Genomic DNA, 14191 nt, shown 5'->3' with positions numbered 1-14191 from the left:
ATTTTTGCTTTATGGTCAAAATTTTGAATTACAAGCAGCACAAAATGCGCAAAAAATAAATAAAAATAATGTTTATGTTAACCATCAATTTGTGCATTAAACAGATGGTTTTAAAAACGCCCAATAATGACGAGAAGCCTTTTTTTTTCACTTAATGGTAACAATGCAAAAATGTGAGACAGGCTAACAAATAGCATTTATGTTGCAGTGTTCTAAGACTTCAAACAATAAATAGTTGAGCACAAATGGTGCAGGAACACAGAAAATCTGTTTAAAAAAAAAAAACTCGTCAGTGCAGCTTACAGCGTGTCTTAAAGTAGTTGTAAAACGCATCAAAGTTTGGTTCTGCATGACTGCATTATGCTGCCCTCTAGTGGCCAAAGTGGATGATTTGGGATGTGTGTCATGAGGTAAAAGCTTGGTCACACAACAAATCTTAACTCCTATATCAAGGCACCACTTTATTAATGACTAAAGCATGAAGCAAAATCTGCTACAATGTTTTATAACTGATCTTTTTTATATAGAGCAATAATTGATGATTCAGGGTTTCAAATTAACATTCTAGTTTCATAGATGATAAAAAAAGAAAAAAAGCCTCAATTGTAACTAGAATCGAAACCCTAATTGATCCCTCATCGTTAGGCCAAGGTTAATGCTACTTTGTGCCCTGATGTTTGTCAATATGACATTAGAATGCCATGAAAGAATTTCAGCTGATGCTGGCTCAGATTCACATGATGATAATCAAGTCACCATTAAAGCTCCACGTGAATAGACACCTTGTTGAGAGAGGGAACAAGACTGCAAAATGGGTTTCTTCGCGTTTTAGCTCAGACATAATATTGCTGCAGACTAAAGCATGGTGATAGAAAAAGTCAGCAGAACCTCCAAGGTCCAACTTAAACTGATTGGTTGGCATTTCAAAAATGATTTGTGAGCATTAATGAATATGGTCATAGTCGCGGGCTCCCTCTAGCGGCATTAGGAAGAACCTATGCCTATTGAACCTTTTTGTAAACTAGCGTTTAATCTTTTAGAACGGTTTTCTAAAAATGATCGTTTGTATGCAATAGATTTTCAATGAATCATGACTTCAGTTTTTTATTTCTAATATCCTGTCAAATTTAATTTACTCCTGTCACTTAAGCAGCAAAAAATAAAGCGGAACAGATGCCCTTGGAGGCTCCTCTGTGAAATGTTGTGTATTGAACAGGGGGTGCAAAAGTATTACTTTTAAAAAATATAGCCATGGCAATATCTTAGAGTTGCATTTTGAATGAACTTTGTAGAGACCAATCGTGTCAGTTATGAATACTGTTATGTATGAGTGACAAAAAACAATTTGTCCTTTTTTTACTCTGGTAAGTAAATTTCTGAATACTGTATGTACATAAATCATTTCTATAAGACGTTTAAGCAACACTTCTACTTTTACCAATCATTATTTATACTTCTGGTACTTTTGCCACTTGGTAAATGATAGTTTTTTGTAAAGATGACGAAATAAATCTTTTTTTTTTTTCTGTTGTTCTACTTTTGCATCCCCAGCTTTATGATTAGCAGCAATGCTACAGGCCGTGTTCCAACACTATGTTGAGTTGACAACAAGGCTGATATGCGTGTGCACTGTGCACGCTTGTTGCGGGCCGTGCGTGTCCCCAATTGGTCTGCGTGGGTTTTGAGTAAGGCACTCTGCCTCCTCCTCCTTCTCGTCATTTTGCTCACATAGATGCCTGCCTCTCTCCCACAGTGATGTGGTGCACGTAGCACAGTTCAAAGTCTTTTCGAAGTGGAATGAATGATGCTGTTTTCCTTGTTAGTTTTGGCACACTGAATAAAGACATAGGAAAAGTCCTTTGAGCATTTATTCCGTATCCTTGGTATCCATTTTAAGGTCAGTGTACTAGGATTAAGGATTTGCTCAAAGGATTTTCCATGAGCACAACGCCACTCTGCACAATGGTTAACGTTTGCTTGTTTACATAACGCAGTGTAGTAGTAGTGTGACTTACCAAGCCTGCTGTCACGAATGTAAAAAAAATGGAGGAGAAAGTGGTCCTTGTTCGTGTTTTGAGAGTCCCATGCACGGGTCGCCATTTTGCCTACATGTCCTTGATATGTTGTCATAGTTGAGGCCCGGGACAGCACAATCGATCCTAAATTATTCCGTCCTGATGTTTTTTTTTTTTTTTTTTTTTTTTCATCTCCTTCCTCTGCTTCTTTACAACGACAAATGTACACATTTTTGACATCATTTACAGTATATGATATATATTTGTTAGGCATGTGAGGAGTAACAATGGATGCACTTCTAGAATAGTGATTCCCAACTACTGCTAGTTATGCAATTTCACTTTTGTGGTCGGAATATTAGTGTGTTTCTCTGCATATACCCAAATTCACCAATCTGCCTTATTTGTTGTTGCTGTTAAGTCTAACTTATGTCATTCATTGAAAACCATTTCTAATAGCACGGAGAAGGTTTCTCGTGAACACAAATTATGGCAAAGGTCTAAGTAAGGCTCGAAAACTGTAGTCTGAACATTGAGCCTGAACCAACTGTTCCAGCACTCAAACTGCAGCCAGATCAAAAAGTTCTATTGCACGTTATACTTTTATTAGAGGGCGGCACGGTGGAGAATTGGGTAGCACTTTGCCCCACAGTTCCTGTAAGGAGTTTGCATGTTCTCCATGTGACTGCGTGAGTTTCCAATCTTTGTATGAAGCATTTTGTGTCAGATTGTAAATATTGTATTGCAATTGTAAATATTTTTGGGGGGAGTCAACTATTGTCCTTGTCTCACGCAAATTGTTACTGAAGGTTGGGAAACACTGCTCTAGAAGTTTCTCTGTCTTCAATAAGAAATACTAAATGCAGTCTTTTGGTGTACATCATCGGGCTCCTCACTATGTTACAACATGTGTGAGACTTGGTCAGCTTTTTAAGGTGGCGGGTGTAATTATCCTAGAGTAAAACAACATAACTTGAGGAATAGATGAAGGAGAACAAACGGCGGCGGGTCGGGGCTGACAAAAGAGGCGATCCTGTCTACCTGCTGACAGTGGAGGTCCAGGACCTCAGGGTGCCGGGCAGTTTATCTGGCCCTGGGATGTTCCAGGGCCCCGGGGAGGTGGCGGCAACTCTCCTGGCAGGGGGCTCCTCTGCGCTCTTGGCATGGCCCCCGGAACGCTCCTCCTCTCTGGGGTAAACCCCTCTGGACAGCAGCCTCTCCTGGAGGCTGGCGTGGGCGTCTCTGCCGACCAGAGAGGCTCCGTTGGGAGTGACGCTCACGTAAGGGTCCCAGAGCCAGAGAGCGCCCGCCGCCTGGGTGCCCGGCCCTTTTCTGCCACAGCGGGGGGAGCAAGCGTCCCTCTGCCTCCCAAGGACGGTTTTGGCAGGCAAAACCCGAGGCTGCTCGATGCCCAGCCCGCACTCAGCCTCTCCTCCCTGCCCCCTGATCATGCACTTCTGCTGGGTGGACCTGCCACCTGCGGCCCCTCGAGCCGAGGAGCCGTGGTCCGTCACCTGTGGAACTTTATCGGTTGCCATGCACGCTGCGGCCTCTAGAGAGAGCTGATGAGGGGAATCCAGGGATGCGGCTGAATGGGATGGAGGCAATGGATTCTGGTGGCCTTCGAGGGTCACTTCCGGCAGGGTAGAGTGGATTGTAGAAAGGGAATCCCAGGGGCCGCCACAGTCTGTCGAAGACAAGAGAAATTATTCAACGATGACCACAAAGAGGGATACAGCAACATCATTCATTGAGGTCATTCAAGATTCCTTTTTCTGGGGTTTTCCAAAATAGGGGCAAATCCAAGTTTGGAGTTGCAATGCCACACGACATGCTGGACATCATTGAGGTTTACTGGAAGACAGGTCATCAATGGATGTAACATTGTGGAAATAAATAAACAAATGCATCAATAAAATACACATGCAGCAGAATTAAGAAGAAGAGGCAGAGAAACTTGGGCACGAAAACTAAATCCCTGTAATGGTATGGTTTGTTTGCACATGCTGCTGTGCTGTGTGTGTTTGAGTAGCAATTGTTTGAAGGCTTATTATTATTAGCATCACATCTTCTGTATGATCATTTCAGTTTGGCTCTTTGGTATATCATGGATATCTGATTCTCTTTTGTTTGTAAAGTGTCAGTTTTACTGTCAACTTAACAAATAAAGATAAAAAAAAAAAAATCTTGCATGCACACCTTTTCTCTTATTTGGAGAACTGCGAAGGGATACTTTAAAAAGAAGTCTGTGTGTGTTTTAAAAGGTTTAATGGCAATAAAATGTGTGGGAGAGGTAGTCCTATTCCAATTGTTTCAAATGTTCTCTATATCGCATTGTGATCATGCCAACCAACACACACACTGCATCGCACGACTCCACATGGCAACAAGACGAGAAGAAAAGAGAAGACATGCAGTTTTGCACAAACCGTGTCTTTAGAGTGGCCCATTAGGAAGAAATAAGGGGAGCTTAGTGTGTCACCTTTCATGCACATGGACAGGTTGGAAGGTACCATTCCTGAGGGAAGGCAAGTAAAAGCCTATATGCCAATCGTTCGATTTCAAGCGTAAACATGTTACAGAGAGAGACACAATTAATATGGCAGTAGGAGCCCACAGAGATGAAGAGAAACATATGGTTAATATGCTTGTTAATGTGATCTGAACTAAAAAAGCCTTTTTGGATGGATACACTACTCACAAGTTAGGAATATTCAGCTTTCAGTGCACTGTACTTAAGCCCCAAACTTTTTCATGTGCGTGTCCAACTGCTGAATGTTTCAGTAGTTATTGCACGGCTTAGGTGTCTGATACACAAACAGTTTGACTTCTACGCCTACCCGTGACTCTTCTTGTCTCGTCTCGCTCTATCTCTGCTGTAACTCGTTGATAACAATCGTGGTGTGAGGACTGTATGTGTTGCTACTGCTGCAAATTCAAAGTAGCGTTTGTCTGAAGGTTGGCCATTTACATTGATAACCCTTGTTGGCAGGTCTAAAAAAAAAGTACAATGTCTTCAAAGAGGACCACTGAGCTTAGAGAGTCATCAGCAGGTTGCAACTGGATGAGTCACAGAAAGTCAAATTCAATTCACCTGTAAAAGTCACGGTGCATTTTAGGTTCAGGGTGAAATTAATTCCGAGGGGCAGAATATGCCAAATCTTTTGGGAGTAGTGTAAAAGTGAGTATGACAGAAAGGGAAGATTTGAAAAGAAGACCCACCGTATTCAGGCACCTGTCCCGTGCCTCTCTTCAACAGCAGTCGGACCCTCCGGCCCCCCGCCTTGATGAGCTCGATGGCCCGGGCGTGGGTCATGTCCCTGGTGCTGTCCCCGTTAATCTCGATGATTTGATCCCCTACCTGAAGACCACACAGACACACACGTGGAAACAACCTTGGTCAAATTACACACGTGTGGAAAGGTGTCGCTTTATTTACAACAAAACACGAAATGAAAAAATATTTCTTTTTTTTTTAGGGGGAATTTGTGGATTCAATATTTCTGTATAACACGTGTAATATTTGTCATATCTCGCTAAGTGAGATCACGCGTCATCTTACGTAAACCTCTGCATGCTCACCCTCATCCTCCCGTTGCGGATGGCGGGACCGTCCTCAGCCAGGCGCAACACAAACAGGTCCATCTTGTATTCTCTGCCCCCCCGGATACTGAAACCAAAACCTTTGGAGCTTTTCTCTAGCTCCACTGTGAAGTAATCAAAGTCCTGCAGAGGAGGGATCTTCAAAAAAAAGAAAAGAAAAAAAAGAAAGTCATCATAAAAGCGCAGCAGGTAGCTGGAACATATTGTGCATACACTGCACAGTGAAAGCAAATGTAGTAATGCACCAACACCTGTTCTACTCAGAGACAAACCATTTCAAGACCTTAATCCATCCATCCATCCATCCATCCATCCATCCATCCATCCATCCATCCATCCATCCATCCATCCATCCATCCATCCATCCATCCATCCATCCATCCATCCATCCATCCATCCATCCATCCATCCATCCATCCATCCATCCATCCATCCATCCATCAACCTGAGTTTCTAAACAGCAGTTGGCACAAAACCTTCAAGCTTCTGCTAAAAATAAAAAAAACATGTCATAAAAAGCCTACGAGAATATCTCCGTGGGTGGTGGTTGTGATACCTGTGGTCGAAACTCTGCAGCGATCCCCAGCGGAAACTGAGCAGCCGCCGTGTGCTGTCTGAAGTCCAACAGGCCGGGCGGGTGCCGGTAGTCCAGCGTCGGGGGCTGCCGGTAATCAGTCACCGGCGGGTGGCGGTAGTCTACGGGTGGTTGCCTGTAATCAGTGAACGGAGGATGGCGGAAGTCAGGTTTCACATCCTGTCTGGCTTTAACCTCAGACCTGTGAGGAGGGGAAAAAGCAACACAATCTGAGAGAGTTTTGTTTGAAAGACAATGTGTACATAGTATTTACAGCGCTCCTCGGTCACACCAGATGGATTGCGTGAAACATTTGGAGTCAAAATGATATATATATATTTATGTATTTTATTTATTTATTATATTTGTTTTTTATTTATTTATTTATTTATTTATTTATTTTTATTTATTTATTATATATATATATTTTTTTAAACTTTTTTCATCGTTTTTTTTTAAAATCCTATTTGAGCATATTATTAAATATTACAAAAAAAGACATTTAGGCTGAATTCTCCTTGTGGCTTGTGTGTCTGTACATGCTTATGTGTGTGCGTGTGTAAGGCACAGGTCACTAAAGAAGCTTTTGAAACATTTATCAAGCTCTCACTTGTAAAATGAGAAAAAAGCTCCAGCTGATTCAGAGTGCTACTCCAGAGTGCGTATGCACACAGTGCGCACACACACACACACACACACACACACACACACACACACACACACACACACACACACACACACACACACACACACACACACACACACACACACACACTGACATAACTGTCACTGATTGCTTGAATTCGTGCATTATACAAACGATACCTCAAGGTGAATTATTCAGTGTCACTGACAGGATGAGTTGAGTAATGGAACTGGACAAAGTTGAAAGAGAGAGTCGGGAACTTACTGCAAGGACCTTACTGACACACTTTAAGACTGTGCCTCTTCAGTAAAGGTTTTATTTGTCACTGTTAAAAGCCCTCCGGTATGGAAAGCCATTTAAACACTTACTCACTAGCCAGATTAAGGTTCATGTGCAAGTACACTTTTTGTCGTCACTAGTAAGACTGTCCGTCCATCCGTCCGTCCGTCCGTTCCCCCACCCACCCATCCTTCATACCTTCCGTCGTGCAGGTAGAGCTGTGGCGGGTGTCCAGAAGGATGGCTGACGGGACTCTGCTGCGTTCCGGCCGTTGCCGCGTGCGATGCTGCTGGTGCCGGAGGACAAATGAGTATTTGACCGCTCTGAGCTGCTGTTTGAGGAGGCTGGATGGACGCTTGGCCCGTCTGAAGGGCCATTTGACCCGGCTGAGGAGCCGCCTGACCCGGCAGTTGGGCTGCTGGGTTGAGCTGGGTGCCATGTTTCTGGGTCATGGGGCTCTGCTTCTCTGAACCGGGTACAGACTGGGAGCCTGTGAGGGGAGGCATAAAATGTCCATATTCACTAATTTATCTCATGGAAATGAAATGGGGGAGGGGGAGACCCAGACTTGCCTTCCTCTGGTATGATGTGCAGCGTGACTGTGAGACCTGCGTCTTTGATGAGTTTGACAATGTCAGCATGCGGCATGCTGATAATGGACTGGCCGTTAACCGCCAAGATCCGGTCGCCAACTTTTAGTTTGCCACATCGGTCTGCAGGGCTGCCCTCGATGATACGTCCGATTTTATGGGGCACGGCTGGAAGAACACGAAGCAAGCGCAATTAGAAACGAGTACGTTGGAAAGACACCGCTCATATTGGTTTAAGTTAGAGATAGAAATAGCTTGGTAGCTGGTGAATGGACTCACTGATGACGGCGGCATTCTCCGGCCTGTTGAGGGAGCTGATGATGACGAAACCGAAGCCTTCGTTCTCCTTGCGCTGAATGAGTACGTCGCTGGTGTGCAGGGCCAAACCCTCGGCGGTCGCGCCCACCGCGGCGGTGCCCGGAGGCATGCCGTCGTTGCGGGGTGAGCTGTGCTGAGTGGACACTAGGCTGGGGCTGCGTCCGTTTATGGGGCATCCTTCGCCTGGATGGAACAAGCAATGTGTGGAGCTTTATAGACCAGAGCTTCTCCCAAAAATATTTGGGGTACAGGAAAGATCTTTTTGTGTATTTATGTCTCCTCACCGGGCATGTGCAGTCTCCTCCTCACAGTCAAGCTGACTTGGCCGTTGCGAGCGGCGGCGTGCATCAAGTCAATGACGTACTTGTGCGGCTTCCCGGCAACCACGTTTTTATCCACCGAGATAAGCTCGTCCCCCGGCCGGAGTCGGCCGTCGCGCTCGGCGGGTGTGTTCTCGATAATGGCGCCAATCACAATCTGTTCCGGGACAGAGATGACATTAGTCACACAGGATGGGGCAGAATGGATATGTTTGTGCTTTGAACCACACTACGACTGCATGTTAGCAAGGCGTTGTTCAGCATGGAAGGCAGTAGTGAAGGTCACGGCGTGTGTGTGGTTAGAAGAATGGAGTATACCATACTCACCAGCCACTTTATTAGGCACACTGTATGAAGGTTTTTGCCTTTACATTGAGAGTCAATGTTTTATTTTGATTGGCAGAGTCGGAGAGATTAATTCCAGGGATTGTACTTTGGTCTATGCAAAAACTGTGCTAAAAGTTGCAATAGCCCTCCGAGTCTATCCTAGCTAACTGGACTGGTCACCAGCCAGCATCTTTGTTTAAGGTGGAGTGCTCAAGTGGCCAGCGAGTGCACATGAAGCATGACGTTAGAGACAGAGTGTGAAAGTTAAATAAGCGTGAGGTCCAGCCCGTCCCATACGAGCCTTGTCACGGGCGTCCGGACTCACAGCCTGCACGGCCTCGTCTCCCCCCAGGATGCGGAAGCCGAAACCGGTCTTCTCCCTCAGCAGGTGCACCTCCACTTCTTCGTATTCTGGACCTGATGCACACATGTCATAGTTTATAGCTCTTTTTGTTTTGCCAGCTTAGTTATTCTAGAGTTTGTTTTTCTAGCAAGATTCTGCTGATGTCTTTCTTGAAATGGTTCTATATGTTTGATTTGGGTGGCCCCTCCATCGGCCATGCCGCCTCGACACAAACAAACTCACGTCGGCTCTCGTAGATTGCCCTGGACTTTTCGTAAAGGTCGTAGGGATCGGGTTTGTTCAGGTCAAAGCCTTCGGTGGAATCTGGCACGGATGTACGGTGTTGGGGCTGGTTGGGGAAGGGCGTGCCCGGAGGCAGGACAGGGCCTGACAGGTTGGCCTGGGGGCTTCCATGAGGGTCCCACTGGTCGGTTAACTGCAAAAAAAAAACAATATTGAAGTCAATATTTAAAATATATTGTAAATAAAGTATACTGTAGTTCTTCAATCAGGTCTACCAACTTACATTATCAGTAATATTTAATGTATTGATTGAGCCAATTCCCTACTAATTGATATTTTTGTTTCATTTTAATCTAATTTATCCCATTCTAACTGGATGTTTCAAGTCTTGTGAATAATTAATAAAAAGAACTTTACTTCTATTTATGGTGTTAAATAATTAATCATCTACTTGCAAACAGGATAAATGAGACAATTTGGGATCTTTAAAATACAGTTTCTATTTTTTTCTTATATTTAACAGGCACCATTTTATTTTATGTTTTTACCTCAAAACTTTACCTGTCTGTCAATCAATCTATTTTTGTATAGGATCAGTCAAAACTCTGTAGGTGTACCTAATAAATTGTCTGGGGCGTATATTGTATTGTATATTTATTGAGTTAAATGCTTGGATAGGATGGTATTAAAGATTTAAGCATACGGACTTTCCTTGAGAGATTGAGGATAATCTTCATATTCATATTTTTGCAATTTTCTAATTATCATTGATATGATCTTACAATTTATCAATGTTGCATTACAATCCTGATGATTATCTTAATGATGAATTAATTGATAACACTGGTTGGCATAGCTGCAGCTGAGAAGAGCTATTTGTCATACAGCCAGCCCCAGTCGCTTTAATTTGGTGGCCATGCCAGAAATTAAACCTGGAGTTGGCTATTTTGGTATGAAGCGGCCATTTTGAGTCAATTCCATAGCTAGTTTGTTGACAAAACAGTGTGCAGTAATAAAGTTCCAGGTGAGTTTATGAACTTTTCTGCCTGCGGTGAAAAACACTGATATAATCCCGAAGGCAACAAAAGGACAAACAAGAACTTCACAGATGATAAATGATCTGTCTGCAAATGGACGAGTCAAACAAGTTCAAGTCGAGTTAGAAGCCAAGAATGTGAAGAAAGCGCAAAGAAAGTCAAGTCCAGACAGCTCGTCTGGATGATGGATGATTGGCGCTCAAAGAATCATGTCATCCTGAAAGTGCGTGTTAGCTTCGCTCCCTCGGCCACTTGGTCAGGAGCAGATATGATAATGAATCGAATCAATATCCGTGCGGAGAGATACATCACGGCGAAATATATCTGGCTTGGTGCTATGAATGAGTGGTGATTGCAGACGATGGTGCAGGTTGAAATCTGAAGAGTGATGCGCAAATTGAAGACGCCAAACGTCAACCGACTCGGAGGCAGCACAGTGCCTTAAACTTGTTTCATTACTGCAAGATGCCAAACATGATGTACCTGTTTGGAGGCTTTCCATGGAGAGATGTGGCCTAAGGAGACAAAACACATCATTAAACCCCAGAAAAGTCTTGAGAAATATGAAGGGATGAACTCAGACTCACACTTTTTTGATATACACAGAAAGGCCTCTTTCTTTCAAATATTGTTGAATAATCTGTCAAAATTTTAGCTTTTTTTCTTTGCTCAGATACTCTCTCCACCTCACAGGCGAAGCATATCAAGATGCCCACAATGAAAGGTGGTCAGCTCCCATTTTTCATGGGAGCAAAAAACAAATAGTTGTTTGGAGTTTTGTTTAGCACTGTATAAAAATCAAATGACAGGATTGTGGGAATAAAGTTGAGATTTCACCACCAAAATAAATCAAAACATTAAGGGGAAAATAAATGTCAATTTTCCTCAAGATCATAAAGTTGTAAAACTGTTTAAAATGTATTTTCAGTTATATTGTAGAATCATAAAATCAGGAAGAATAAAGTCATAATAAAAGAAATAATCTACAATTTAACAAGTAATGATATGAGATTTTATTTTAATTTTATGAGCATTAAGTTTGTAAGAAAAAAATGTTTTGTGAGAAAACAATCATTACAATAATGATAATTAAAAAGGCATAATTTGACATATATGAACTAATAACGTTCATGACATGTAAAAAAAAGCTTGATTTCAAATAAAATATAGTTAAAACTAAAAGGGACAATAAATTAAATTTTAGGAGCCTAACTTTTCAATTATATGAGAATGTTTTTTCAGTGTTCTGACAATAAAATTTTAATTTTACAAGAATACATTTATCATATCACATGAGATAACACGCAAAGTACATTTATTAGTCAATTAAAAGTTGATGTTTTCAATGTACAAAACGCATATGCGTCTTGGCGGCGATGTGCTAATATGTAGAGCAAAGTCGGATTGTTTTGACTTTGTTTGTGAAAGGCTCCCTAATGTGCGCCGCTGTTGCATTTGTTCTCAACATAATTACATCATTAGCTGCGGGCGAAGGCACAGAACCCCGCCCGCCCGCCCGCCCGCCAACCCCACACACAAACACAAACAGCAATCTGTGAGCGATACTGTATTTCATGTGGGTGTAGGAAATGGGGAGCACTCCAGTTCTCATCAGCACAGCTCCCTTGCCACAGTGCACAATCAAAGGAGGCAAGCAGTAATGCCTGGAATGCTGAGACCCAAATACATACATACATTATATGAAGATGCGCTACATGCAATTGCTCTGTCGTACTAACATGATGGGAACTTGATATGTGCAAAGAGAAATGTGGCAATACCACGCAATCAAGGATAGTTTCATGACTAGAAAATATGTATTACTGATGGAAAGACCAAGAAGAATTTCGAAGCAATTCGGACAGCGAGCCATGTTAATGTGATCCTGAAGATGCGGTAAGGAACATTTATGAATATATATTTCTTTTAATTTGTTAAGTTTTCAACTTTGCTACCTTTAGTAAAAGGCGTAAGGTCAGTTTGTCATATTATTATTATTTTTTTAACAAACCCAAAACATTCTTCAGACTGCGTCTATAATAATTCATTTTATGTTCCCTACAGGGGACGAGTGGAAATGCTGACAAGAAATCAGAACAGTCAACCTGGTAGATCCAAGCATATTTCAGGGGGGGCAGTGCCCCCGTGCCCCCCCCTAGCTCCACCACTGATTGTCTTATGGGCCACCCTTCTTCGTAAGTCATTGTGTCACTGTTAGATTAGGCTTCTTTGGCCCATGTGATTAGATAGGTAGCTTGAACTATGCCGTCGTTTTGCCGTGGAGGCTTCTCTGAACTAAGAAGCGAGAGAAAGCCTCAAAGGAATTCTAATAGCTCATGCATAGGAAATTTCCCTTAATGTGACAAGGAAGGAAATTAGCCGACTCTACACGGCAATTGTCCACTCCTATTAAAACGGAGCGTCATCCTCACATGTGGCATTTGGGCTGCATTTAAATGCTCATCAAATTCAACAGCATATGTGCCGGATACAGTAAGGGGTGCTCACACGGGCGAGCGGCTGAATTCCAAATGAGCGCCTGATGGGGAGCTTTTAAGGCGTCAAACCCAGCACGCTGACTTCTGGACGCTGCTCGCTTCCCCGACCGCTTTGGCCCGTGCGGTTTGGTTTCCGCCTGAAGAGATCCTCGCCCTCGTTTGGCGCCCGCCAGTGTCTGTCTCTCGCTTGCGGTTGGCTCGGCTTCAAGCCGGAATGTCAGGGGACGAAGCTCAGCGGAGATCTGGAAGAACGCCCGCCATGGGAAAGCCAAAGCAGTCCCGACAAACGCGTGCAGAGCGGGGCTGACACCTTGTCGGTGTTCCACTAATGACCGGTGCTCTCATCTGAAATATTCTACAATGGGGATGCCAAACTCATTTTCGTCATGAGCCACATTGTGATTTTGGTTTCTCTCAAAGACACATGTAGTCATTTGGAAACCTCAGACATCACCTGTGGTCATCAAACTAAGTACAATGAACACAACAGCAGTTCCAAAATCAACTGTCTTGGCAGAAAATTTGGAGTGTACAACTTTTGTTCAATGAATGAATTTCAATTACTTGCCAACGCCATTTTTAGTGTTTCCATGTTTCAACTGCACTATTGCATTTATTTGCTTTTAGCTTAGAGTTTAGGATTTGTTGATTGATTTTAGTTTTGGAGTTTGCCTTATTGATTTTCTAACTCACTTAATTCTAATTCTTGAAGAGGTTTGCTAATTTTTAATAGTTTACAAATTTAGTGGGAAAAAGCTTAGTTTGATGCATTTATTAACTTAACAGAAGTGACAGTTTATTTCATCATAAGATACTCAAAAATGCCAGAATAAATAAATCTCAACAGAAGGGATAATTTAATAAAATGTAATCAGCAAAAATTAACTTTATTTCCCTCGTCGCAGATTTATTGAATACAAAGACATTTTGGTTTGATAGACTCTGTTGGCTTTTATATTGGATTCATATATTTGAATTTTCACTTTTACTTTTATTTCACGTACAAAAAAATGCTTTTTATTCTTACTTGTCATAATTCCTTTCATTTTACGAACCTTGGTATCCATCTTTATTTCCTACAAATAAAGCCAAACGATTGATGTTGCATCTTCAGATTCAAATGCCATGCACGAATGCTGTTTACACAAAACATGAGTTTGTTTTGCATTGAGTTCCCTTAGTGTACACAAACCGTGAACAGGACACACCAAGAATCATGATTTTCTTTTGCTATTACACACTTCTGTGGTTTCACCGTTATAACCCCCCAGGGTCCGACTATAACTATCACGAGGCAAGCCATGAAAATGAGTTTGACACCGGTGCTTTAAAAGACCTTGTCCTCCTTTTTGGAGCAGAGAAACACACGCACAGCTGAGTCACAACACTTCCTGGTGT

The 14191-nt window shown here is 42.5% G+C and overlaps 1 protein-coding gene across 2 annotated transcripts in view; it reads right to left on the bottom strand.

The window, feature by feature from the left end:
• Window positions 1-277: 277 nt before the first annotated feature.
• magi2b (membrane associated guanylate kinase, WW and PDZ domain containing 2b) overlaps window positions 278-14191 on the bottom strand; it is a 75632-nt gene continuing 61718 nt past the window's right edge. The window contains exons 12-22 of one of the 2 annotated variants that reach the window (XM_085915150.1): window positions 10779-10810; window positions 9259-9451; window positions 8974-9089; window positions 8310-8502; window positions 7987-8208; window positions 7690-7875; window positions 7316-7607; window positions 6175-6394; window positions 5598-5756; window positions 5238-5376; window positions 278-3702 (exon numbers count right to left, since the gene is read on the bottom strand). In XM_085915150.1, the coding sequence (XP_085771276.1) occupies window positions 3053-3702; window positions 5238-5376; window positions 5598-5756; window positions 6175-6394; window positions 7316-7607; window positions 7690-7875; window positions 7987-8208; window positions 8310-8502; window positions 8974-9089; window positions 9259-9451; window positions 10779-10810 (2402 nt within the window). In that variant the 3' untranslated portion in view covers window positions 278-3052. The remainder of the gene's footprint in view (window positions 3703-5237; window positions 5377-5597; window positions 5757-6174; window positions 6395-7315; window positions 7608-7689; window positions 7876-7986; window positions 8209-8309; window positions 8503-8973; window positions 9090-9258; window positions 9452-10778; window positions 10811-14191) is intronic. The other variant, XM_085915151.1, reaches the window with a different exon arrangement.

Source organism: Syngnathus leptorhynchus, chromosome 6 (genome assembly GCF_054491065.1).
Source record: "Syngnathus leptorhynchus isolate UIUO chromosome 6, UIUO_Slep, whole genome shotgun sequence".
In the NCBI taxonomy this organism is placed as follows: Eukaryota; Metazoa; Chordata; class Actinopteri; order Syngnathiformes; family Syngnathidae; genus Syngnathus; species Syngnathus leptorhynchus.
This window is presented reverse-complemented; position numbering and strand designations above follow the sequence as displayed.